Raw genomic sequence first — 25,974 nt, 5'->3', positions numbered from 1 at the left:
TGTGAGCTACCATGTATGTGTTGGGGATTGAACCTGGGTCTCCTCATAGGACAAATGCTCTTCACTGCTGATCCATCTCATCTCTCCAGCCCTCCAAGTGCATTTTTAAAAAAAAAAAAAAAAAAAAAAAAAAAAGATAAAGTTTATGTGAGGAGTATTTTGCCCGAATGTATGATTTTGCACCACAAGCATGCTTGGTGCCCTCAGAGGCAGAAGTCGGTATAGAATTCCCTGGAAATGGAGTTACTGGCTGCTGTGAGCTGGCCTGTGAGTGATGGGAACTGAACTCGGGTCCTAGAGCCAGTACTCTGAACCACTGAATCATCTCTCTGAACCCTGTGTGTGTCTTTTTCATCTGCTAGGTGGCCTGCTTATTTATTTATTTATTTTGAGATGGAGTATTAGCTGTCTTGTAACTTCCTATGAGGACCAGGCTGGCCTTGAACTGATACATATCTGTCCACCTCTGCCTCTTGAGTCTGAGTTCTGGCCTGACCACTTTCTTTATGAATCTCTCTCCATTCTTTTTCGTTCTCTATGGCTTTTCCATATTAGAAGAAAAATTTGCAAAGCTGATAAGAGTGGCTCTGTGTGTGTGTGAATGTGTGTGTATGTGCATGCAAATGAGTGTTTGTGCTCAAGCACGTGAAGGCCAGAGGTCAATGCCCACTGTCTTCCTCAAGGGCTCTCTACCTTATTTTTGAGGCATGGTCTCTCCCTGAACCTGGAGCTCACTGATTCTGCTAAACCAGCTGCAAACAAGTTCCTTCTGCCTCTCTGCCTCCCCTTTGCTAGTATTACTGGCACACACAGCTACACTTGGCTTTTTTTTTTAATTTTTTTAAACTTTTATTAATTACACTTTATTCACTTTGTATCCCCCCATAAGTCCCTCCTCCCCCAGTCTCACACTCCCTCCCCCTTCTTCACACATGCCCCTCCCCAAGTGATAGGGGAGGTCCTCCTCTCCTTCCTTCTGAGTCTATCAGATCTCATCAGGAGTGACTGCATTGTCATCCTCTGTGGCCTGGTAAGGCTGCTCCATCCTCAGGGGGAGGTGATCAAAGAGCAGGCCAATCAGTTTATGTCAGAGGCAGTCCCTCTTCCCATTCCTATGGAACCCACTTGGACACTAAACTGTCGTGGGCTACATCTGTGCAGGAGTTCTAGGTTATCTCCATGCATAGTCCATGGTTGGAATATGAGCTTCTGGAAAGAACCCTGTGTTCAAATTTTCTGGTTCTGTTGCTCTCCTGTGGAGTTCCTGTCCTCTCCAGATCTTACTATTTCCCACTTCTTTCATAAGATTCCATGTACTCTGCCCAACAGTTGGCCATAGGATAAACCTACTAAAATATGTACATCTAAAGAAACTAATCAAGAGGGAGGACCCTGACTAAAATGCTCAATCCCCATCCCAAAAGGCAAAGAGGATGGACATCAGAAGAAGAAGAAAACAGGAAACAAGTTAGGAACCTGCCACAGAGGACCTCTGAAAGGCTTTGCCCTGCAGACTATCAAAGCAGATGGTGAGACTTACACTTGGCTTTTTAATCAGTGCTGGGGATCCGAACTCATTTTTTCATGACAAACAGTCTATGGACTGAGCCATCTTCACAGCCCCACAAAAGTGGCCGCTTAACTTCCTGTTCTTTCTTATCAAGGAAGGCATTTCCTAGAACAGAGCAAGAACTGAGGTCCACAGGCAGCAAGCACTTTTACCCACTAAGCCATCTCCTGGCCCTCAGTGTCTGTTCTTCTGGGACACTCTAGTGTCCCATGACTCTCCCAAGAGAGCTGCTGGCTTCTTTCCCATCCTGCCTATTTAGATTTCTCCTCCCCGTCCTTGCTACAGCACATGGCCACTTCCCCATTGGCCCTCCGGCTCCACTTTATCCTCATAGATGCCTTGTTTCCTTTACAGTTCCAACTCCAGACATTTTCCTTTCCTGACTCTGAGAATGAAAACTCCGGGTCTGCAATTTGTAGAGAATCTCCGTATCTGGAGCCTCTGGGAGAGGCTTTTATGGACCCAACCTACTGATGCCCACGGAACTTGGGGTACGATGAGATGACATCGCATTAAATTTATTTTGCATGTTTTAAAGCATAGTTGCCTTTGCTAACTCCCAGTTTCTTTATTCTTATTTATTTATTGTTTTTTTTGGAGGCAGGGTCTTGCTATATAACTTCCTTGGGTTTACAACAATCCTCCTGTCTTCACCTTGGGAATGCTGAGATTACAGGCTTGTGTTACCACAACCAGCTTCCATGTTGTTTTTAGTTTTATGCTTTAAAACTGCTTGGTTTTGTTTTCAATTTCTTATTTATTCTTTGAGAATTTCATCAAACAACTCTAGAGATCAGATTAGGAGGCAGGTAAAAGCAAACAGCTGCGCACACACAGACAAATGGAAAGAGCTGGAGACTGGCCTGATTTGTTTGTTTGTTTGTTTGTTTTTATTCATGTGTATGAGTGTTTTGCCTGCAAGTATATTTGTGCACTGTGTTCATGACTGGAACCCACAGCGGCCAGAAGAGGGGGTGAATCCCTTAGAACTGGAGTTACAGATGCTGATGGGCTGCCCTGGGGCGCTGGGCACTGAATCTGTGTCCTCTGGAAGAGCAGCCCTTCTGAGCCATCTCTCCAGTTCCTGGTTTGAGTTCCTCGGTGGGGAGACCTGACGTCTGCCCTTGTTGGTGCCCACGCAGTGGCTCACAGCTCTCTACAACTCTAGCTCTAGTGGATCCCGTGGCCTCTTTGGGCACCAAGCGTGTGTGCAGCACACAGACAGCCGTCCAGGCAAACACTCACACACGTTAAAATAAAAACGAATTTAAAAGAATTGTCTTTTTTTTTTTTTTTTTTTTTTTTTGCTGGCAGAGGGAGGCTGTCTTTGCTCCAGTCAGGAGCCTCCTACCCCATGCTCAGGCAGGCAACTGTAACTGAGCTCAGTGGGTCACAGAACCAAACACAAAACAAACAAACAAACCCCATGAAGACGGGAGGGGGACATGTTGAGGGTAAAAAAGAGGGGGGGGATTTAGTGGGAGCAGAAGGGAATTGAGAGAGGTAATTCAAGTGAGAATAAAATACACTACATACACATGAAATTGCCAGCAAAAAAAAAAAATAAGTAAATGAGCAAAAGCAACAACAAAAGAATTGTCATGATTATTCCGCTTCGTAGATGAAGAAACTGGAGAAAAGAATGATTTCACAACATGCTCAAGGGCACACTGTTAGCTTAGGATGGAAGTGGGGGCAGGGGCTGACTCAGTGGTTAAAAGTGCTTGCTGCCAAGATGGATGACCGGAGTTCAATCTTCAAGCCCTACCTAGAAGGAGAGAACTGGTCCACACCAGTTCTCCGACCTGCATACATGCACCACGGCGTGTGCGCACACACACAGTGGACGAACAAATGATACTATAAAATGATAGAATCCAGATTTGAGTGGCATGGCCCTGGAGCCTACACTTTGAATGGAGATCCTGATTCTGACTCAGGCGAGCAGTTGGTAACTGGATAGAGATTGCCCACAGGAAGTTAGAACGTTGAGTCTGGAGGGATTTTGCGACACTGGGTTGGAGGAGGAGGTCTGAGGTCAACTGCCCAGAGGTAATGGTTGAAAGAGACACAGAGTGCTCATCTCTGCTCTTTGAGTGGAGGACACTCATGACCCCAATGTCAGCAGCCACAGCCAAGGGAAGCTACGGAGATCAAGGAAGTGTACTAAACAGGACAGGAACAGGAAAAACAAGGAATTTCCTGGGCTGGAGTTTTTGTACATAGCAGTTGGCGCTCCTGACAGTTCGGGCTGTGAGGAACATGGTCTCATTAAGTGCAGGCTCGTTCTGTGGGTTGGCTCTTGTTCATTCTCTGAAGTGACTCTTGCTCATCTTCCTCTTTTGTTAAATTAGGAAGTGGCTCAGAGCGAGAAGGAAGTAGATGAGGGGGAAAAAAAACCACAGAGAAAACTTGAACAAGGTAGGCGCCAGGGCTCTGTTACACACATCTGGATTCCAGTGGCGACATGGAGCTTTCCGGAGACAGCACGGAGAGAGGCAGGAACATGTGGCTGTGCCCAGGTCTGCTCTTTCTCTGCTTCCAAGGTGTGTGGGGCTGTGGATCTATGAGCCCAATTCTGCGGAGGGCTGGAGAGTGGGAGTCCTGGGTTCAAGCCAGAATAGAGGTGTCAGCAGAAGCGGTGACGGGGGGCGGGGGAGGGAGTGGGGGTGGCGAGACACACAGTCACCCATCTCTTCACCTATATCTATACTCCAGCATTCATCCATGGATCCTACAAGCCTTTATTAAGCACCAGCTGCATTCCTGGATTGTTGTGAATGTTGTAACTATAAAGTAGCTTCCCCAGGCAAGGGGACCTTATATGAATGAGGGAGTCAAGTTGTTATACTGCGGGGTGGAATTTGTTACAGCACGGATGGCATAGAAATGGACTACCCCAGAGACCCCTAGCTTTGCTCTCAGGGGGATGGAAGCTTTGTTGAGGCTTCACGGGAGTCAGTCTTGAAGGCTGAAGCAGCCAGGGAAACAGAAGAGCTGTGATTTATACTAGGTGGGTAGAGATCTTAAAGATTGTGGGAAGTGCAGAAGTCAGCAGTGGTCTTGCTTTTGCTGAAGTTTAGTTCAAAGGGGCTAGAAAGGTCTGTAAGGAATAATGCGTAGCCAGGTGTGATGGTGGGCCCCTGCAAGCACAGCATTTGGAGGCGGAGGCCGGGAGTTCGCAAGTTACAGGTCTGCCTCAGCTACCTAGTGAGATCTCGCATTAAAAAAAAAAAAAAAAAAAAAATCCTAAAAAGATGCTTTGGCTAAGCATGGTGGTACATGCCTTTAGCCCCAGTACTTGGAAGGTAGATGCCGGTGGATCTTTGTGAACTCAGGACTAGCCTTGTCTACATAGTGAGACAAACACAAAAAGAGGAAAACATGTTCCTGTGAGAAATAGTTGAGGATGAAAATTAGAGGATATTTCCTATCTTTGTTTGGTCTCCTCCTCCTCTTCCTCTTCCTCCTTTTCCTTCTTCTTCCCCTCCTTCTTCTCCTTCTCTTCCTCCTCTTTCTTCTTCTTCTTTTACTCCTCCTTCCCCCCACCCCCTTTCTTGCTGTTGTTGGACCCTCACAGAACACAGAAAATATCCTGTGTTTACCTGCATTCTTTCTTCAATGGTGACTATGATTTCAAAAAAGGAGGCCAGTTGAGTGACACATAGCTTTTTTGTTTGTTTGTTTGTTTGTTTTAATGTGTGTGCACGGTGTGTAAGGGTGTGGGTGAAAATGTGGGTCAGAGGCCAATTTTGCAGAGTCAGTTCTCTTGTTCCACCTTCATGGGAATTCTAGGGACCTAACTATGGTAGTCAGGTTTGCACACCAAGGGCCTACTGAGCCATCTTGATGGCCCCCAAAACAGTAGAGTAAGAAGAGACTGGATGAGCAAGATCCCTCATCACCTTCATAATCCAGGTCTTTCAGCAGGTGTTGTGCTACACACCTGTAACCTCAGCCCTCGGGAGACAAAGGCAGGAACAGAAGCTAAGGGCATCCTCCAGCCTCATAGCTAGTTCACGGTCAGCTTTGGCTGTATGAGAGCCTGGTTCAAAACAAAAATAAAAACAAGAAACAAACCAAAGCAAAACAAAATTTATATCTTTAGGGTAAGGCAGACAATTAGGTGCATTATATTACACTTATTGAGGGCTTAAGCTGCCTTGACTGAAGGTGATGATGATGATGATGATGATGATGATGATGATGATGATGATGATATAATCTTCAGACAATCTGGGGAATGTGGTGAAAATTTTGTAATTACTGAAGTAGATTCCAGAAACAATGGAGCTGCATTGTCCAAGCTCACAGGAGTTAGCTATGGACTTTCTCTTCTCTACAGCAAACGAAATCTTCACATCAGATATCATGAGAATATTGATACCACAGTAATCAGCAAACACCGCAAAGCAGGACCACTCCCAGCACGTAACTGCTTCCTTTGAATCAGTTTGTTTACATCTGACAGGGTTGTCCAAATGCTGGACTTCAGTGCAGTTAAACTGAAGAGGAAAACCTCTTCTTACCCGTCCTTCAGGAGCTGGCTCCCCATCCTACTCATTCACTTCTCCACCAAGGCTGTGTTTGCACCAGGCAGAGCGCTCACACCCAGATTTAAACTTTGAAGTAATTTGTCCTGACAGAAAGCGCACTTCTCCTTCTGCACATCAGCGCTAGAGTGCCGCCCTCCTCTCTTCCACAGCATTCCCCGCCCCCACTGCATCCATCTAAGGGAAAAGACAGTCATTTTATACTTATAGAGGCGACCCACAAGGGGTTATATGGTGAGCTTGAGAATGAGGAACGAGAAAGGAAAAGAAAGATGGAAAGAACAATTCCAGAGCAAGCGGAGGAAGGGCAAAGAGAAAGAAAGTGGTTTCTGATATAAAACGAACAGAGATAGCCAGTCAGGGTGGCACCCACCATAGTCCCCGCACTCAAAGGACTGACGCAAGGGGATTGTGAAATTGAGGTCAGCTTTGGCTCACCAGGGAGACCTTGTCTAAGTAAAAAGGAGGAGGAAAAAAGAGAAAGAAACACAACACAAAACAAACGACAAAAATACAATAAAATAAAATAAAACAAAACTAGGGCTGGAGAGATGGCTCATGGGTCAGGGTGCTTGCCACACAAGCCTGGTAATCCGAGCCTGATCCCTAGAACCCACAAAGTGGAACAGGAGAACCGACTCCCTAAGGATGTTCTCTGATTTCTATGAACACCATGCCCCTCCCACCAATAAATGAAAATAAACTAATGAGACACTAGCGCTTCTATTCACTGTACACTTTTCAAGCTTGTAATGTGTTGTTAGAGCCTTATTTGACTGAAATGATGATTGTGCACACTTACAGGGTACAATATGTTATTTTGATGTAGGTTCTTTTTTTTTTTTTTTTTTTTTTTTTTTTTTTTTTTTTTTTTTTTTTTTGCAGTGCTCAAGTTAGCCCTGACATTCATCAAAGCATAAAAGAACCTGAGGACATTATATTAAATAATATAAACCCCTGCGTGTGATGCCCCGTGCCTGTAATTCTAGCACTCAGGTGGGGTGGGGACAAGAGGATCTTGAATTCAAGGCTTATTAGGCTTCATAGTGCAACCCTGTCTCACAAAGAAAGCCACAGAAGGCATTTTTGTCCTGGTCCTGTGACTGTGTAGCAGGGAGGCAGGCTCCCTCCTGAAAATTCTGGAGGGGTCTTAGGTTTGGTTACATCAGTGTCCACCAGATTCCCGGGCCCTGGCTTGAGGGGCCCCGCTAGCTGCATGGAGGTATCCGGTTTCCTGGCAGTGAGGAGCCTGGAGAAGGAAGCATGAACAGGGTACTAATGCTCAGATTGGCACTTGGGTGGGGTTGTCGAGCAGTCTGGCTCCACAGACTCCCATAGTCAGTGCTGCCATGACCTCAGCTGGCTCATTGTCTCACTCCACACAAAAGATGCTGCTCAGGATTCACCTTCATCCCGGCATTCACTGTCCCTCTAGATGAGATGACCCCAAGTCCATCTGAAATGCCCAGTCCAGCAAATGTGGTTTTGAACAGCACAGCAGCATGTGGAGTAACTGGTCTCACAGGGACTGTAAATACCGTTTAAGCCTATGAGCCATTTATGACTTAGGCAGAGAAGGCAACATAGTCTCCATTTTACAGTCACACAGTAAGAGGCCATTACAAATAACAAAGAACTCAAAATGAGGCCTAGATCCATCTCCTCCACTGAGCTTTTACTACCGATTATGGAAGTGTCAAGAATCAAGACAAGCTTGTATACTGAAGAAATAGTTCAGGGTGCTTCCTTCACTGCTACCATGTGTTAGTTTTCTTCCTGCAGTAACAAAACACTGGGCAAGAAGCAGCTTTAAGGGAGGAAGGGTCTATTTGGGTTCCCAGTTCAAGGGACTAAGGTTTATTAAGACAACTAACAGTCCTAAAGATGCCTCTTTCTTTTCCCCTCTTTCTTTCTTTAATCTTTCTTTTTTCCTTCCTTCCTTCCTTCCTTCCTTCCTTCCTTCCTTCCTTCCTCCCTTCCTGCCTTCCTGCCTTCCTGCCTTCCTTTCTTCTCCTCCTCCTCCTCCTCTTCTTTTATTGGTTTTGAGGAAAGGAATGAAGCCTTACCCAGAGACGTGCACATTCATGCCTTAAGCCTGGGTCATTGCTATTTTACTATTAAACATCTATCTATGAAACAAAGACCAACACTATGACAGCAGTCTTTACAGCAAACACTGATTGTCCTGGAATGTTCCCATCTGCTAGTGAGAGGCTCCAGACTCTAGGACAAGGGGGCTCCACTCCCTTCTCATGTCCCCATAATTTCATTCTCTTTCTATACTGCCCATGAACCCCTATGGTTTCAGTTTACCTCAATAAATCTATAGGGTAGCCCCTTTCTCCTGCCAGGAATGAGTCAGCTATCAGTCCAAGCCCCGTGGGCGGTGCTGGATGCTGGTGTGTCCATCCAGGCGTTTGCATCTATCCGTCATCCTCCAAACTGAGTCAAAAGCTACTTGCCAAGTGCAGTCCCTGGACTGAAAAGATGACTCAGTGGTTAAGGGCACAGAGGCCCCAGATTTGGTTCCCAGAACCCGCATGAAACCATCTGTGATTGTAGTTGCGGCCATCTGTAACTGTAGTTCCAGGGGTCCTCTTCTGACCTCTATGAGCATGCAAGTCACATACATAAAATAAAATGTAAAACTCCCTTTAAAAAAAAAGAGTCCTTTATGGCAGGCCACAATCTGAAAAAGTATTTCACATGGTATGAAGTAACTTGCAGCGGAGCACACAGCCAGATAGCAATAGTGGAGTAAATCGTGGTTTTGTTTGCTTTGAGACAGCATCTGCTTTGTAGCTCAGCTTAGCTCAAGCCCCACATTAGATGAGGCTGACCCTAAACTCAAACTCAAAATTCTCTTTTCTCAGCCTTCCAAGTGCTAGGACAGCTCCGCCACATTCAATCCAGTAGTTGAATTTTTAAAGAGCAAGTTTATCTTGCTCTCCAGAATGCAGAGGCTTGAGTGTAAGGGAAGTGACTTACATACAACCTAACCTTAAGCCAGCCTTGGCTTCACTTAACCAGCTGCAATGGTCCATGTGTGCCTACTCTCCACAGGGGACAGATTTCTACTTGTCCATTTAGCTTGGGTCCATTTAGCTCCAGTCTATTTAGCTTGGGTCCCAAGTACAAATGTCCCTCCTGGTCCTCTTCATGGATCTCTCCTTTCTTCAAGAAAGCAGCTGCTTTCCAGCCCATCACAAAGGAGACCTAGACTCAGTCTTATGTCTTCCAGGCTGTTTATCTCTGACTGGTCCTGGCTCTGTGTCCGGCTATGAAGGAGGCTCTCTTCATGTGCAGTGTCAATATGGACAATCATATAAGGACCATAGCAAATACTGGTGCCAAGGACAGTATGACACAACATGTAAAACTCTCATAGAACTCAATGGAAATGAGAAAGAAAAGAAGGATGGCCGAGTGTCCATCAGAGACCATGCTGAGAATTTCACCATGACAGTGACCATGGAGAACCTCAGCGAAGATGATGCTGGATCTTACTGGTGCAAGATTCAGACTTACTTTATCTGGGATTTGTGGTCACGTGACCCATCAGTCCTTGTAAAGGTCCATGTTTTCCCAGGTAAGATTACTCTGGCTCCAGCCACCGAGCTTTTAGGAAGTATCTGTCTGTACTTGGGACACGTGTGGGCATTATTTTGAAGCGTGCCTGGGTACTGTGCTCATCTCAGTTGGGATGAGGAGGGTGTGGTATGGGCATGGAGAGAGATGGCTGACCTTTCAGCCATGGTGGGCAGCAGTGGGGTGGGTGTGAGGTATAGGTCACACAAATGATCAGACACCTGATGTCACCAAGAGAAGCTGAGAAACAATCTTCCTCCTCCTTAGTGGCAGGTTAAAGTGGTCTTTAGTTGTTCTCATCCGAAGGATGCTTGGGAACCCTCCATGGTCCCTGGGAGGATCCTTGGCCACAGGCTCAGCTGTGGTACTTTACAGTCTCTCTCCTGGGCTTCTCACCAGGCATTGGGGGACCCCCGGAAGACCTCTCTTCCCTCCCTCAGACAGACTCAGACAGGGATGGGAAGAAAGTCTCAGATGACACGTACTTCCAGGCTTTTGGCAGGAAGGCTCCTTCAGCCCCTGAGAGGCACACCCAGGATGCGGCTGGGGTTGGCTTAAAGCACTTCTGGAAACACCCTGTGAACATGTGATTCTGTGTGACATCAGATTCACACAGATACTCAGTGCAGGCTTGGAACCAAACAGTGACCTGGTGTGTATCTTTATCTCCGGTAGCCACAACTCCCATGGAGACCACAGTTCCAGCCACAACCCCCACCCTCCCACTAGTGAATATTGAAAAGAACCTGAGGATTAGCACCAGTGATGTGTTCGTCTTCCAACTATGGTAAGGACCCAATTCCTGGAGACAGTCGGCAGCTGTAGGATTCTGGGGTTGGCAGTGTCACCCCGTGCTGAAGAAACCTTACTGTTGGGTGATATTCCTCCTCCTCCGATCTCAGTTTTCACATCCTCCCAGTCTCCACGTACAGGATGCAAGTATGAGCGGGAGAGGGAGGTCCTCGGGGGACACAGGCTTGGGGCAGAGTCTGTGTTTGGCAGATTCACAGACCCTTCCCATTCCCACCTCTCTTCTCTGTCCTTCCTGGCAGGACTCTAGACGTGGAGTCCTAGCTTTCTGTCTCTTTCAAAAAGAGCTGAAGGCCAGGGAGGTGACTCAGTGGGGAAGGTGCTTGCCTCCAAGTCTAATGACCTTGGTTCAGGCTCTGAGCCCCACAATTAATAACTAGTGTAAAGGTCTCTGTTCAGCTGGGGTTCTTGCTCCTAGGAGGTTCTCATGCCATTCAGGAGGAACAGGCTCAGCCCCAGACTGAAGCTGACATTTTTTTTCTTCCCTCTCTCCCAGAGATACTCAGAGAGGCCCTTGATGTCTCTAGGCCCCAAGGGAAACTCAGGAGAAGCAGTCTCAAGAAGTCAGGTGAAGGCTGGGCATGCAGCTTAGTTGCTAGAGTGCTGCCTAAGATGCTTGATCCCCAGATTGGGTGCTGTGGTCCATATCTCATTACCAACACTAGGGGATTGACAGCAAAAGAAATAGAAGTTCAAAGCTGTAGCTACACCATGAAAGTAGCCTGTGTCATGTGAGATATGCCTCACCACCAAGAAAGTCAGTGAATAAGAGGAAAACTGTAGGAAGTTCTGGGGTGCTTCTAGAAAACCGGGTCTACCTAGAGCCCTTTCCTCTCTTCACCCATCACCTCTCCTTATCAAGAGGCTGGGGAGGAAGGGTGGTAGGACCACAGGGGAGGACATCCCTGAGTCGTTCCAAGATTGGAACATTTGGGTGTTTGAGGCACAGCTTTAGGAAATGTGGAAAAGACAGATGGGTCCTACACCCTCCCCTTAAACTTGTTTTCCATCCTTGCATGTCCACAGGTCCCTGCTCAGCAGCATCCACTTCCAGGTCCTGGTCTTCCTGAAGCTTCCCCTGCTTCTGAGCATGCTCTGTGCTGTCTTCTGGGTGAACAGGCTTCAGGAGATTTCTGGGAGTTATGAAGAGTGATCTGCCCAAGAGCTGTGAAGTGAAGCACCCTGGAACTCAACGCTGCAGACTGGATGAGAGAGATACTGGACTCTGGATTGACTCTGCCTGGAGGCAGCAGTGCCTGGATCCTGAACTTCACTTTCCATGTCTCAAAGGAGGACCTTGATTATCTGAGTGTTGGATACCAGACTCCTGTGGAGTCCTCAGCATAGTAGAGGGAACAAGGCCAGGAAAAATGGTGCCATTAATCTCAGCACCAGAAAGGCAGAGGCAGGTGAAGCTCTGGGAGCCTGAGGCCAGCCTGGTCTACACAGTGAGTCCCTGGACAGCCCAGCCCGGGCTACATAACGAGACTCTGTATCAAACCCCCCCCCCACCAAGGAGGAACAAGGCTCTCCTGGGCCCTATGTTGGAGATATGCCTTCCCTCCTCCAGAATTCTTGGATTCTGCTCTCATGTCAGCTGGAAAGGCTAAGAGTCCTCTAGAGGTTTCTTGAACACAAGTTTAGCCTCTTGATCTTCTTCATGACATAAAAACATCTCAGGTCATTGCCATCATCAATGACAACAATCACCTTCTTCCTACAGAGAAGAGGTCCCTGAGGGACATGTCCCTCACAGACCTGGCTCACATGCCATGCCCCCTCTTCTAGAACAATCCCAGAGGATTTGGCTTCTGGAAGGGCATTCTTACTGTCCACTGTCCCAAACACACAGTATTCTTTGACCTCAACTGATCCTTTTAGCTCACCATGATCTTGCAGCCCCCTCACATCCCCAGTGACCGGAAAGCATGTATCAGAGTTCAGCACATGCTTACGTGGGCTGAAAATAGCCCATCGGCTTGAAAGTGAAGTTCTGTGGTTCTTCAGGGCAGCAGTGGAGCAAGAGGTGGTGGGTGCCCTAATATCAGTCAATGCATAGTGTTAACTGGGGGTTCTTCTTTGTTCACTTTAGAAACTGGCTGAGATAACCCAGGGAAAGACAGATATTCAAAGATGGGTGCAGGGCAGGTGAGGAGATGTCAGATTTGCACGTCCACTGGGCGTCCTCAGCTCAGAAAAAGGCTGATTTGTTGAACATGTGCCGATTTCCACACCACGGTTCTTTGCAGGGAGGACTCATCACGGTCTCCATTCATCCAGGCAGTCAGATCACACTTCTTTCTCCTCCCTCAGCTTCAAGCCTGCCTTGACCTAGTGGTGCCTGTCTCCTGAGAGAGGGCATATTTATAGGGGCAACATAACTGAATGTAAAGACTCTGGGAATATCTATCGCAATGACAGTTGTCCGTGGAAGCTCCATCCACTGGCAGAGCCCCCCACCAGCATAGTTTACCAGGGTGAGGCATGTCTGTCAGTCCAGCATAGCAAAGTTTTTCTTCTAATAGTTCAGACGGAGTGTGTGGGTTCAGCATCAGCTCTTGCTTATGTTTTCCTTTTGAACACTGGATAGACTTGAGCACACCAAGATACTGGATGTAAGCTAGAAGATTTTACCCAGCCAGTTACAAATCATCTTCAAGAAAGAGTCAGGGAATGGAAGGTCTAAGCCTGTGAGATGGGAATGACAGGGTGTTGCTGGTGGGTGTGGGAAAGAGAGGGGTAGGCTTGGATGATGCGGAGCCTAGTTTTCTGGTGTGATTGCATTACCAGACAGAGCAGGTACTAGGAGTCTAGAGGTGTGGGCTCGCAGAACGTTGAGAGAAGTGAAACAGGGAAATTGACTGGCTCTCATAGGTAGGTGAGAGTACCAGCAGCGCTCAGGAACAAGGACAGAGCTCCGAAGGTGAGGTGGGGCTACGGAAGTAGACATTCAGGACCAAGGACAAAGACTGAAATGGCTCTTTAGCCCCCCAAACCACGACTCTCTTCCAGGTGGGAAGTGATGACAAGCACAACATTGCAAACTGCACAACAGCCGTTACTCAGTTCTCAGCAGTTTTCACATGCGTTCACTTAACATGCGTGTTTAAATACGTGGCGTTGTCCCACACTCATCCATGCAATGACCATCACAATCGGCATAGAGAAAGGCTCCACCACCACAAAACCTCCTTCATGGCAGTCCACCCCATTACTTCCCGCCAGAGACCAGTAATCTGCCTCCAACTCTGGCTTCATCACTTTGAGAATGGTCTAGAGATGGAAGCATTTCAGTGTCATATCTGAGATCCTCTTTTCCTCCCTTGTTAAGCACAGTGTCTCTGGAATCCATACAAGCAGACATCATACTTGGAAATCATTCATTCCTCTTTATTACAGATAATTGTTCTAGTGTATAAATTCACTACAGTTTGTTTAACTACCTGTTCACTGCAGTATTTGGATCCTTTCCATTACAAGTAAAACCGTTATCCACTTTACACAAAATTTTAATATGACTATGCATTCTTATTTCCCAGGATGTATGCTTGTACAGCTACTAAGTTTCATAGTGACTGTATGTTCAGTTCTCTAAGAAACAACCCAACTCTTTCCACATTGTTTTCTTATTTTTCCAGCAGCAAGGGACGAAACACCCACTTTTCCTCACTGTTATCATTATTTCTTTAACAGAATTTGCACTTATTTTATGCCTATGAGCGATTTGCCTGCATATGTGTCTTTGTGCCACACGCATGCATGCCTGGTGCCTCGGAGGGCGCATTAGATTCCCTGGAGCTGGAGTTGTGGATGGTTGGGAACCTCCATGTGGGTGTTGGCAACCAAATCTGGACCCTTGGCAAGAGCAGCCAGCACTCTTAGCTACCGAGCCATCTCTCCTGCCCTCGTTATTTTTCATTCCAGGTGTTCTAACAGGCACATGGTTTTCAGTTTCCCAAGTGACTGATGCTACTGAAAATACTTTCGGCATGTTTCATTTCCACCCACACATCACATTTGATGATGTATATTTCATGCCTCTTATTTATTTTTGAACTGGAGCCATTTTTGGATTTTTGTTAACTTTTTTTTTTAACTTAGTGTGTAGGTGCACACACGTGTGTCGCGGTGCAAGCCTGGCGGTCAGAGGACGACGGACGACTTACGGGAGGTGGTTCTCTTCTTCTTCCGAGTGGGTCCTGGGATTTGAACTGTCTTCAGACTTGGCAGCAGGTGTTTTTACCCGCTGAGCCATCCTCAGATACTGGTGCTTCGGCCACCCGAGCTGTGTACTGCAGGCACTGCCACGCGTAGGCTAAATAAATTAATGTTTCTATTGCTTTTCTTCTGAGAGTTCTTCGTAGGCAGTACACAGAAGTGTTTGTCCATATTTTGTCTTGGTCTCTGGCTTGTGTTTTCATCCTCCTTATAGGATAGTTTGCTGCAGACAAAGCCTAGGCTTTGTGTGTTTGTGTGCCTGTGTAATGCGTGGGTGTGCCTGCCTGTGCACACATGTGGACAATAGAGCTGACACTACTGTTTTCCTATATTACTTCGCAACTTATTATTCTCACAGAGTCTGGAGTTTGCCGTTTGAGCTTGATCGTCTAGATCCCCCCAGGAGTCCCCTGTCCCTGCTTCCCCCATCCTCAGCGCTGAGGGTACAGATGTGTGCTTTGCACCCGGGTGTTATGTAGGTGCTGGGACCCTGAACTCTGACCCTCATGGTTACATAACAATTTACCCATGAGCCATATCCCTGGCCTGAACATTTTAAACTTTGATGACATACAACTCACCAAATTTTCTTTAAAGGTTATGATTTTGGTGTAATGGATATTAAACCATTAGTTGTATTTTTCCAACTTTTAAAAAGCTCTAACGTAACTATTTATTTACTCTGTGTGTGTGTGTGTGTGTGTGTATGTGTGTGTGCATGAACATGCAGACACCATAGGCAGGTGTGAGCTCTCCTGTTCTATCACTCTATACCTTAATCCCTTGAGGCAGGGTCTGTCTCTGAACTGGAGGTCGCTGCTTTTTGACCAGGCTGGTAGCCAACAGGCCTGAGCCTTGCACTCATGAGTCATGACTTACTTTGTTTGGTAGAGAGGAGGGAAATTTTAGGCATTTTAATTTTCTAGTATGGGGACATCTAATTATTTCAACAGTGTTTGTTAAGCTTACCATCTTTCCACTGTTGTTTTTGTCTTTTGTCAAAAAACCATCTAAGCACATCTGAATGGAAGATGTGTACCGCTATCTAAAGCCCAGGAAGAAATGAAGCCACAAAAAGATGAGTTCTGAGCCAAAGACAGAGCATCCGCTGTGAACCTTACACAGACAACAAATTTCCCTTAAAAATATTGTGAGCAGCTGGAGGACTGCAGGAGACAGGAAAAAAAAATATTGTGAGCAAAGCAGAGCATGTCTGTTAGCCCATGCAGGATCTCAGGTGTCAGTCTGGACCTCTGACTGAAGGATGGAAACATCAGAGCTGCGAATACACACGTAGGGCCATATGGCACTCCCAGCAGGCGTGGGGACTGACCTTCTAAGGTGCACAGATGGGCTGCAGGGAAGGGGTGGGGACCAGGCAGCAGGACAGGTCCTCTTCTGCCTGCCCTGTGACTGAGGCCCAGGTGGTGTCACACATCAAGGTCTTGTTCTTATAAGAAGCAATGAGATGGTCCCAGATTAAGACCCTTTTCTGTAGCAGTTTAATGTCCTGGCAGCAAATTCTTTAAAACTCTGATTTACTCATCTGGATCAATGGCCTTCCCTTAAGTCTGGGTGTTCTAGAATGGCTTCAGCCAGTAGATGGCAGTGTGGTTCCTAATCTGTCCTTCAGTAAGCATCTTCTAGACCTCAGCCTGGAGGTTAGACCTGGCTACCTTTAGGGCTGGTCATCTCTCCTCTTTCAAACTTCTCTGTGCACATCCTCACAAACATGCCTACATGTGAGTCTCCAAGGCAATTTCAAATCCAGTCAAGTTGACAATGAAGATTGACTATCATAAGCATTCCGTGTGTGTGTGTGTGTGTGTGTGTGTGTGTGTGTGTGTGTGTTTAAAAGCTTCCTCCCATGAAAAGTTGATACCAGAGATACACTGTATTTATGGATATCTACACTTACAATTGGTCCTCTGGATTTAAATCAACCGCAGGTTCCCACAACTTGGGAGGCTGACACTGGAGGGAGAGAGTTTGAAGCCATCTTGGGTGACACACACACATACACACAATTGTCTTAAAAAAAAAAAGCAAAACAAAACAAGGGATCGTGGTTTCATCTCAGTGGGTAGCATGTTTGCCTAGCATTCATGAAACCTTGGTTTCAGTGTCCAGCCCCTCATAAAGACCGTGGTGGTAATGCCTGTAGTTCCATCATTTTAGTGGTGGAGGAAAGAGGATCAAAAGTTCAAGGCCAGCTTGAGCTACACAAGACCTTGCCTTAAACCCACACTCTCCCTCTTTCTCTGAGACAATCCCTGTGGCCCTATTAGCCATTGCTGTAGGAGTCCCTGGCCAGGGAAGTCCCTGCTCTGAGGCCCATAGCAGTGCTTTCCCAGGCTGAGCCTTCAGCAATACCTCTCTGTGCCCTGGGTTAGCCTGGGCTGCCTTGTGCTCCTTGGCTACTGCAGCCACTGTGCCTTTGGTTGCTCTTCTTTCCCGTGATCCCCTGCAACTCACTCATCACCCAAAGTGAGTGAGGGGTTTGCTGTATTCCGTCTTTTGTGTCCATCTGCACTTCCCCTTGTGATTCCCACCCCTCTTTTAAGTTCAGGTCTAGCATTGCCTCATTTCAGCAGAGGAAGTTCCCTGTTTCCTGGGCTGTACCCAAATGAGGTGACTTGGTCTTCTCAAAGACTGACATCCTCTTTCTTCCAGAATGCAAAGCTGAGACATTGTGAAGGAAGTGAGAGAGACCTAAAGAAAATTCAGGCTGGCCTTCAACTTCTTGCAGGGCGTTGGCATCTGTCACCACCAAGGGCAGGAGAGGGGACAGGACCATGTGGTTCCTCCCTGCTCTGCTCCTCCTCTTCCTCCACCTCCTAGGTAAGTAGCAGGGGCTTTTAAACATGTCGGTGTCAGTGGTGAGGTGGACACAGATGGTCCGCCCTGGGTTAGGGAAAACTGGCAGGGCTGACTCATTCACCAGCTGCTTCCTCCCAAAATAGAAGGCAAGTTTTTGGCATATGATGGATCCCATGTGTTCTGCAGAAAAACCAAAACCAAAACAAAATTGTAAAATCCTTGCAGAGCATGTTTCTCATCCCGGGCTGCTCCAAAAAAACCGATGAGTGAATGGGTAAACTAACTCTTTTTAAAAACTCATGTTTAGTTTTGTATTTGGCACTTTGAAATAGGATCTCAAGCAGCCTAGGCTGACCCTGACCGTATGATCCTCTGGACTCCAACCCCTGAGTGGTGGGATTTTCAGCATGTTGCCTCCATGTCCAGTTATTTTCAATTGACACGGTAATTAAATATCTTTATAGGGGCTGGGTGCCTATAATGCCAGCAGTCAGAAAGCAGAGGTAGGTGGATCTCTGTGAGTTCAAGGCCAGCCTGGTCTACATAGAGAGACCCTGTCTCAAAAACAAAAACAAAAAAATGATAGGGTACAATGTGGCATACAATGTGTATGTGTATTACAGGGTAGAATAATCGGATCATGGTAGCTGGACTTCCATCAAAAGTGTTTGTCGTTTCTTTGGACTGGAAGCATTTGAAATCTTCTCTATGGGGTATTTTGAAATATTCAGTTGTCAATTGTATTTCTCAACTGGGCTATCCAACACTGGAAGCTGACATTCTCACCGAATGACACCCCGACATCCTAACCATGCTCCCTCTATCTTTTCTTCCCTCACACCCTTCCCAAGATGATAACTGCTATTCTGTTTACTACTTCTTTGAGGTTAATGTTTGTTCTTTTGAAAAAAAAAATGCATCTTCATGGTGCACAGCTGAGTAAATTGCGTGTGTGTGTCTGTGTCTGTGTCTGTGGTAGCACGCGCATACGTGGAAGCACTGGGTACCTTTCTCCATCATTCTGTCCCTTGTTTATCTCCCACTGACCCTATGATTAGGTCTATCTGGCCAGTGATCTCGGGGGGGGGGGTCCTTCCTTCTCTGGGGTTACAGACACCTCTCATCTCACCTGGCTTTTTCTGTGTGTTCTGAGCATCCAAACTCGTCTTTCTGCTTATGCAGCAAACACTTTTTTACAGGCCGTCCATCTCTGCATCTCCCCAGCCACAGAGAATAACATTTTAGCCTCCACTGTCAATAAAAATGTATGGTAGCATCTTTCTGTGTCTGATTTATTTCACTTCCTCTAATTCATGCGTGGGCTGCAAATGAGGAAATTCCACCCTTTTACAATGATACTCCATTGCATTTATGTATCAAATTTTATCATCTATCCATCTACATCCAGGCTGACTCTGTGCCATGGCTGTTTGAATCCTGCTGCAGTAAACACACGGGAAGGTGTCTCTTCAACATACTCATTCCTTTCTCTGAGCTGAGTGCGTTCTATTCCTGTGATACAGACAGTGACCAAGAACAACTTGGAGAGGAAAAGGTTTACTTGGCTTACATGTCCAGCACAGTCCGCCATTGAGGGAAACCAGAGCAGGAGCTCAAGCAGGACAGAAACCTGGAGGCAGGAACTGAAGCAGGGTCATGGAGGAGTGTTGCTTACTGGCTTGCTACCCATGGCTTGTTCAGCCTGCTTTCTTTCTTCTTTCTTTCTTTGTTTCTTTCTTCCTGACTTGCTAAAGTAGTTTTATTGCTCTGAAAATTAGTTATAATTCTTTTTAAATAAATTTATTAATTTATCCATTTTACATCCCAATCAGAGCCCCTTCCCTCCTCTCCTCCCAGTCCCATCCTCACACCCCTCCCCTCTTCTCCTCAGAAAAGGGAAAACAGCCCCCTTACAAGCCCACCCCAGCCCATCGAATTGTACCAGGCTTTAGTACATCCTCTTCTATAGAGGCTAGACAAGGCAGCCCAACTAGGGGAGTGTGATCCAAAAGCAGGCAACCGAGTCCATCTACTGTTGTTAGGGGATCCACATGAAGACCAAGCTGCCCATCAGCACATCTGCGTGTGTCATGGGCTTTGGTCCAGTCCATACAAGCTGTTTGGTTGGTGCCTCAGTCTCTGTAATCCCCTAACTGTTTGTCTTCTTTGGGGGGTTCTTGTCCCCTCCTGGATCTTTTAGGACCTTCTATCCTTTCCCACACTCCTCCACAAGACTCCCCTAGCTCCACCCAATGTCCTGCTGTGGTTCTTAGCATCTGTTTAGTTCCACTGCTGGGTGGAGCCTCTCAGAGGACAGTCAGTCAGCCTCCCGTCTGCAAGCATATCAGGGTAACATTCATAGTGCCAGGGGTTGGCTTTCTGCTATGGGATGGGTCTCAGGTTGGGCCAGTCATTGGCTGGCTATTTCCCCGTTCTCTGCTCCATCTTTATCCCTGCACATCCTGTGGGCAGGGAAAACCTCCAGTTGAAGGTTTTGTGTGTTTGTGTGTGTGTGTCCTCCATTCACTGGAAGTCCCGCCTGGCCAGCTTGCTTTCTCATACTACCAGGGGTGACACCACTCGCAGTGGACTGGAAAAGGTCCCCCAGACGTGCCTACGTGCCAACCTGATGGAGGCATTTTCCCAACTGATGCTCTGTCCTGCTGTACGCTCCCAGATGGTGTCAACTGACAAAAACCTAACCAGCACAGGCTATCTCCCTGGAGCGGGGTTGCTGAATTATGTGGCAGTTCTGTGCTAGTTTTCTGAGGAACTTCCACACTGTTTCTCACAACATCTGGTTTACATTCTGATCCACAGGGTGAGAGGTCCTCTGTCCGACATGCATCAACGGTTGTTATAGTTTGTCTTTTTTGGTGATAGCAGTTCTGGTTGGGGTGTGATAATGGCTCTTTGTGAATCTGATCTGCACCCGTCTCCCTGACAACTGCTGAAACTGAGCATTTGTCCATGTATTTATTGAGCATTTGAATCACCTTTGGGAACTGTCTGCTCACTTCGTCTGCTCATGTGTGTGTGGGTGTGAGCACGTCTGCATGTATGTACACCTGCAGGTGGGTAGGCATGCGTGTGGAGGCCTGAGGTCGAGAGGCCAGGTGTCACTCTTAAATTGTTGTCTGACTTTATTTTTATTTTATTTTATTTTGACTCAGGGTCTCACTATTTAGCTCTGGCTGATTTGTGACTCTCTGTGTAGACCAGGCTGGCCTAGAACTCATAGAGCTCTGCCAGCCTCTGCCCCTGAAGGCACGTGTCACCATGCCCGACTCCCACCTTTATTTTTCGAGAAAGGGTCTCTCACTGAAACTGAAGCAGGGTTGGGTGGTCAAGGGGCTTCCAGAATCTCCTGCCCCTCCTGCCCAGCTCCCGCGCTGGGCTGCTGGGATGCACCATCACTCCTGACTCTTTACGGTTGCTGGGCTCACACGCTCAGGTTCTTCATGGTTATGCTTACACAGCGGGTATTTTGCTGGCTCAGCCATCTCCGAGGCCCCTCATTTCTTCATTTTCAACTTGATTGTGATTGCTGTTGGACTCTTGGAGTTGAATTCTTGCTCATCTAATATGGAAGTAACCCCCTGTTAGATACATAGTCTGAGAAGATCTTCCTCTCACGCTGTATGCTGTCTCTTCGCTCTGTTGGTTAAGTCCTTTCGGTTTAAAATAATTACATTCAGCAATTTTCTTTTTCTTACCTGTGCCATTAGGGGCATGCTCTGTTGTTGTTGAAGCCAATATCCTGAAGGTATGCAAGCATGGTTTTTTGTCTTGTTTGTTTGTTTGTTTGTTTTGTTTTGTTTTCCAGACAGGGTTTCTCTGTGTAGAGCTGGCTGTCCTGGACTCTCTTTGTAGATCAGGCTGGCCTTGAACTCACAGAGATTTGCCTGCCTCTGCCTCTCCGAGGTCTGGGGTTACAGGTGTGTGCCACCTGGCTAAGCAGCATTTTTTAAAGATTCATTGTTTGTGTATTTTATGTACATGAGTGCTCTGTCTTCGTGACCAACAGAAGAGGGCATCAGATCCCGTTACAGGTGGTTGTGAGCCACCGTGTGGTTGCTGGGAAATGGACTCAGGACCTCTGGAGGAGCAGCCAGCGCTCTCAGCTGCTGAGCCATCTCTCCAGACCCTCCTTTATCATTTTTTAAGCAGGTGTTTGCACCTGTTTTCGTCATTCTATGCAAGTGCTTCACCAACTACACTTCATCTTCAGCCCTTACCAGGAGGTCTGGCACTCAGGTTACCTGGGTCTGCAGGACAGCACCGGGTCTGTGTGTTGTGGGCTTTGGACTACGTGGGAATCAGATTGGCTAGTGTCATTTTGGTCAGCTTCCAAGGCATTTATCCCAGAGAGAGACTGTTGGAAATAGCAGAAGTGGCCTCTGCGTGGCCATAGCTGTGGCTTCTTCAGATGGACCTCCTGAGGGTCATGGGTACTGAAGTGAAGATGTAATGCCAGGATCATGGGATCCTCATAGACCACCAGGAGATGACTCGATGCAAGAGCAAGAGAGCTTTATTACGAGAGCAATTGAACTTGGGACCCAAGTCTCACTGACGTAGCAGTAGAGAAGTGGGACCCTGAGCTCTGAGTGAGCAGGGTTTTTAAAGGAAAAGTCTGTGAGCAGGGGGTTTCCATGACAGCAAGTGAGGGGAGTTCATGTTTCCATGACAGAAAGCAGGAGGGGTGCATGCTTTGACATTACAGAATTGGGTAAAAGCCATAGGGGAAAGGTGACCATTTACATATTCACAATTGCCAGGGAGATTGTCTCTATTTTTTACTAAACATTTATTCTGTGAGTTTTCCTGGAGGCCGTTGCTTGGAGAGCTAACTTTGTTTTCTGCCAGGTGCACATTCTGTGATATTTCCTAGTACCTGAGTTCAGCTCCTGGTCAAGATGGCTCCTTCTTTCAAAATGGAGTCACCCAGGCTAACTTAAACTCTTCAAAGGCAGGATCATGTCCTGTGGATGTGGTCTTCTGACACTTCCTCTGCTCCAGGGCAACACAAAGATGGTTGCAAGGGGATTCTTTGAAATATATTTTTATTGGCTATTGGGGTATAAAGAGGGGTAGATAACAGGAAGCCGTGGTTACTCATTGTCACCATTTTATCTTCTGAGAGCTGTAATTAGGCTCTTCAGCCATTTTTTTGGGGTCTATGACCAATAGAATGATGATGATGATGATGATGATGATGATGATGATGATGATGATGACGACGACGACGACAGTGACGACCTGCCTTGGGAAGAGGGTTAGCCCTTCACTGATTGTTACTCAGCTCATGAACATCTTGGCACAGTGTTTCCAGGCTGCTCCACTGCTCAGGATGAAATCACAGGTCCAGAGGAGGTGAGGGGTCAGGAGCAGGGCTCCTTGATGGTGCAGTGTCGTTACTCCTCATCCTGGAAGGATTACACGAAGTACTGGTGCCGAGGAGCTGCTTGGAAATCATGTGAGATTCTCATTCGAACTGATTCAGAGCAGTTGGTGAAGAAGAACCGTTTGTCCATCAGGGACAACCAGACAGACCTCATCATCACAGTGACCATGGAGGAGCTGAGACTGAGCGATGCTGGCGTTTACTGGTGTGCAATTGAGAAGTCTGGATTTGACCACAAGTCTAAAGTTAATGTGAGCATTGACCCGGGTAAGAGAAAAAAAATTCCTGAAAATCCTTGTTGGGGTGAAGGATCAGGAACTCATTGTTATAAAAGTCTTACCAGAAAAGATAAACACAGTCTATTTGGTCCTGTTTTCCTGCCCAGCTGGAAGGTGAGGTGGGGAAGCCTTGTCCTCCTGCCTCCATATGTGTGTCTTGCGTATTCTAGAACTTGAACTCAGAACCTCATGCCTGCTAGCCAAGCATGCTACCACTGAGCTAAACTCCCATCCTGACACCCCCCAGATCTCTTAAACATGAAAAATTTAAAAAGCCATAGAACCTCTATTTCTGGACAAGATAGAGTAATACGGATCAGAGTTACGCCTGGCTTTAAACAACAGCAATGAAGAGAAGAGATAAAATTGGGGCTGGAGAGGTGGCTCAGTGATTAAGTGCCCTGGATGCTCTTCCGAAAGTGGGTTTGGTTCCCAGCACCTACATGGTAGCTTGCAACCATCTGGAATTCTAGTTCCAGGGGATCTAATGGCCTCTTTTGGCCTCCATGGGCAGTGCAAGCACATGGTGCACAAAAATACAGGCAAGCAAGCCCCCGTACGCAGATACATAATTGTTTTTTAAAAATTAAAACAGACAAAATATGTAAAACTAAAGATTTTTTTTTATATCGCACACCAGGCAGTAATGAGTAAGCCATGAAGGAATCAAGTTTTAAAAGGAGAGCTGGTTGTTGCCGTTGTTTTTAACCTGTACATCATCTTTCTTTACAAAAGAATTAATGCACTAGGCATGGTGGTGCACACCTTTAATTCCAGCACTAGAGAGGCAAAGGTAGGCAGATCTCTGAGTTTGAGGTCCAGGGAGTAAATTCTAGATCCAGGGCTAAACAGAGAAACATTATCTCAAAGAAGATAATAATAATAGTAATAATAATAATAATAATAATAATAATAATAATGTAATGTTTTGGATGGTCACTGGTGAGTGAAGTCCTTAATTCATAGTGAAAAAGCTTTAGGCGTAGCAGAGCTGGACTGTCCACAGGAGGAGTGAACCATGTTCTGTCTATATCTCTAGCCCCAGAAATGTCACCGATGATAACGACAACCACAGCCACTGTTCTGACATTCACACCACCAACCACAAAGAACACTGGCAACCTAAGAACAAATCAAACCAGCCCCCTCCCACGGTAAGCAGGGCTGGACCTTAGCAGCTCTTTCCCACTGGGCTGGCCCTGTGGCTTTTCCCCTGGGAGGGCCTCCAGATAAACCACAAAATGCCCAGGAATTAAGGAAAACCAATCATGTCTAGCCTAAGCCTATCTCAAGCATTGCACGGTTATATTTATACTTTTTTATCTGAATACCAAGCTGCCTTGTACTTTTATTTGCTGGTCTCAGGAACTATCTTGTAGGAGCACTCAGGCTGCTGTGCTCTCATGTCAAAACCTGAGGTGGGCTCCCCAGCTCTTTTACTTTTCAGTATAGCAAGACTTCCCTTCTAAGCCTCAGCTACAGGAAGGTAACATCTTCTCCTGCGTGGCACATGAGACTGAGCGTGGCCTTTGGTATCTCCCCTATGTGTCCCCAGAGGGCAGGACAGAGGGCCACAGCTGGGTCTCCACTGAGGTAGAAGGGATTCCTTTCCCATCAGCTTCTGGCTCCAGAACATAAATAAATGTCATTGTTCCAACCCAACTCTGCCAAGGGCCAGTGCGGAGGGTCTACACAGTACAGAGGGGAGAGTTGGGGGAAGGGCTGTGGTGTGCCAGTATGATGCCTGTTGTTCTTGAAGGTGTCCAGAGGAATTCCCAGCACGGAACAGTTACCTTGGCATAATTCCATCACAGCCTGTTGGGGTCAAGCCTCCAGGTCAAGGACTTAGCTAAACCACAAGCCTCCCCATTCCCCTACAGCTAAGGCAGAGGTCACCTTGCTGGCTCTCCCTGAGAACTGTCCCTAGGGCCTTACCTAGTCCCCTTTCCTTTCTATTGTGTTCTTTCTCCCCCTAAATCTTATGTTAGACAAAACACGTCTCAAAGCATCCCGCCTTGTAAGCTACCTCGAGGATTGTTTTTTAAATTTCCTTTCTCTCCTGGTGCTTTGGAAGTGTTTTTGGTGTTTGCTTGGCAAGTGGATGGAGTGTTAGCTTTTTAGTGACAGAGGCTTGTGCTTATCTGGCCATTGAAGGACAGGATCTAGACGCCAGCAGGGCTGAGCCCTCTGTGCCTGGTGACAGCTGTCTTCCTGTCTTCCTTGTCTCCTGCAGGTCCCTGCTGAGCAGCCTCTACTTCAAGCTCCTGGTCTTTCTGGAGTTGCCCTTGCTTCTGAGCATGCTCAGTGCCGTCCTCTGGGTGAACAGACCTCTGAGGTGCTCTGGGGAGGTGAAGTTGGACCTGGTGAAGGTCAATAGTTCAGAGGCCCAGTACAGAAAGAAACCCCTACCAGAATATGGAAAATAATTGGTCTCTTTGACTCTCTGCCTCTCCCTCTGCTCTCTCTCATGTGTGTGTGTGTGTTTACATGTTATGGGTGCATATGTGTATGTGGAGGACAACTACAGGCATCATTCCACTATTGTTTGACACAGGGTTGCTCAGTGACCTGGACCTTTGCCAAGTGGGCCAGGCTAGCTGGCCAGGGAACTCCAGGGATCTACCTGCCTCCACCTCCCATCTTGCCATTTCAAGCACATATAACTGCCCCAGCATTAAAGTGTACACACACACACACACACACACACACACACACACACACACACACACA

The 25,974-nt window shown here is 46.9% G+C and overlaps 2 protein-coding genes across 5 annotated transcripts in view; both read left to right on the top strand.

Moving 5' to 3' along the window:
- The first annotated feature begins 4,035 nt into the window (after nt 1–4,035).
- On the top strand, nt 4,036–14,859 carry Cd300e (CD300e molecule). Of its 3 annotated transcripts, XR_008718388.1 has the most exons (5): nt 4,036–4,116; nt 9,365–9,712; nt 10,387–10,498; nt 11,548–11,969; nt 14,623–14,859. XR_008718388.1 is itself a non-coding variant. In XM_055592326.1 (4 exons), exons 1-4 carry the CDS (start codon nt 4,038–4,040, stop codon nt 11,672–11,674), a joined length of 666 nt encoding a protein of 221 aa, XP_055448301.1. In that variant the 5' UTR covers nt 4,036–4,037; the 3' UTR covers nt 11,675–14,859. The 3 variants fall into 3 exon arrangements, 2 of the variants coding, with proteins under 2 accessions (XP_055448301.1, XP_055448303.1); XM_055592326.1 differs by having other exon boundaries at nt 11,548–14,859; XM_055592328.1 differs by having other exon boundaries at nt 4,055–4,092; nt 11,548–14,859.
- A 2,574-nt stretch (nt 14,860–17,433) lies between these two features.
- The window catches only part of LOC129665770 (CMRF-35-like molecule 4), a 27,949-nt gene continuing 19,408 nt past the window's right edge, over nt 17,434–25,974 (top strand). Inside the window, exons 1-4 of one of the 2 annotated variants that reach the window (XM_055592617.1) lie at nt 17,434–17,580; nt 22,886–23,233; nt 24,284–24,398; nt 25,478–25,822. In XM_055592617.1, coding sequence (XP_055448592.1) covers nt 17,535–17,580; nt 22,886–23,233; nt 24,284–24,398; nt 25,478–25,670 — 702 coding nt within the window. In that variant the 5' untranslated portion in view covers nt 17,434–17,534 and the 3' untranslated portion in view covers nt 25,671–25,822. Of the gene's footprint in view, nt 17,581–22,885; nt 23,234–24,283; nt 24,399–25,477; nt 25,823–25,974 lie in introns of those variants that run through there. The other variant, XM_055592618.1, reaches the window with a different exon arrangement.

Source organism: Psammomys obesus, unplaced genomic scaffold, assembly GCF_907164565.1.
Source record: "Psammomys obesus unplaced genomic scaffold, mPsaObe1.curated_primary_1811, whole genome shotgun sequence".
Taxonomy (NCBI): Eukaryota; Metazoa; Chordata; class Mammalia; order Rodentia; family Muridae; genus Psammomys; species Psammomys obesus.
This window is presented reverse-complemented; position numbering and strand designations above follow the sequence as displayed.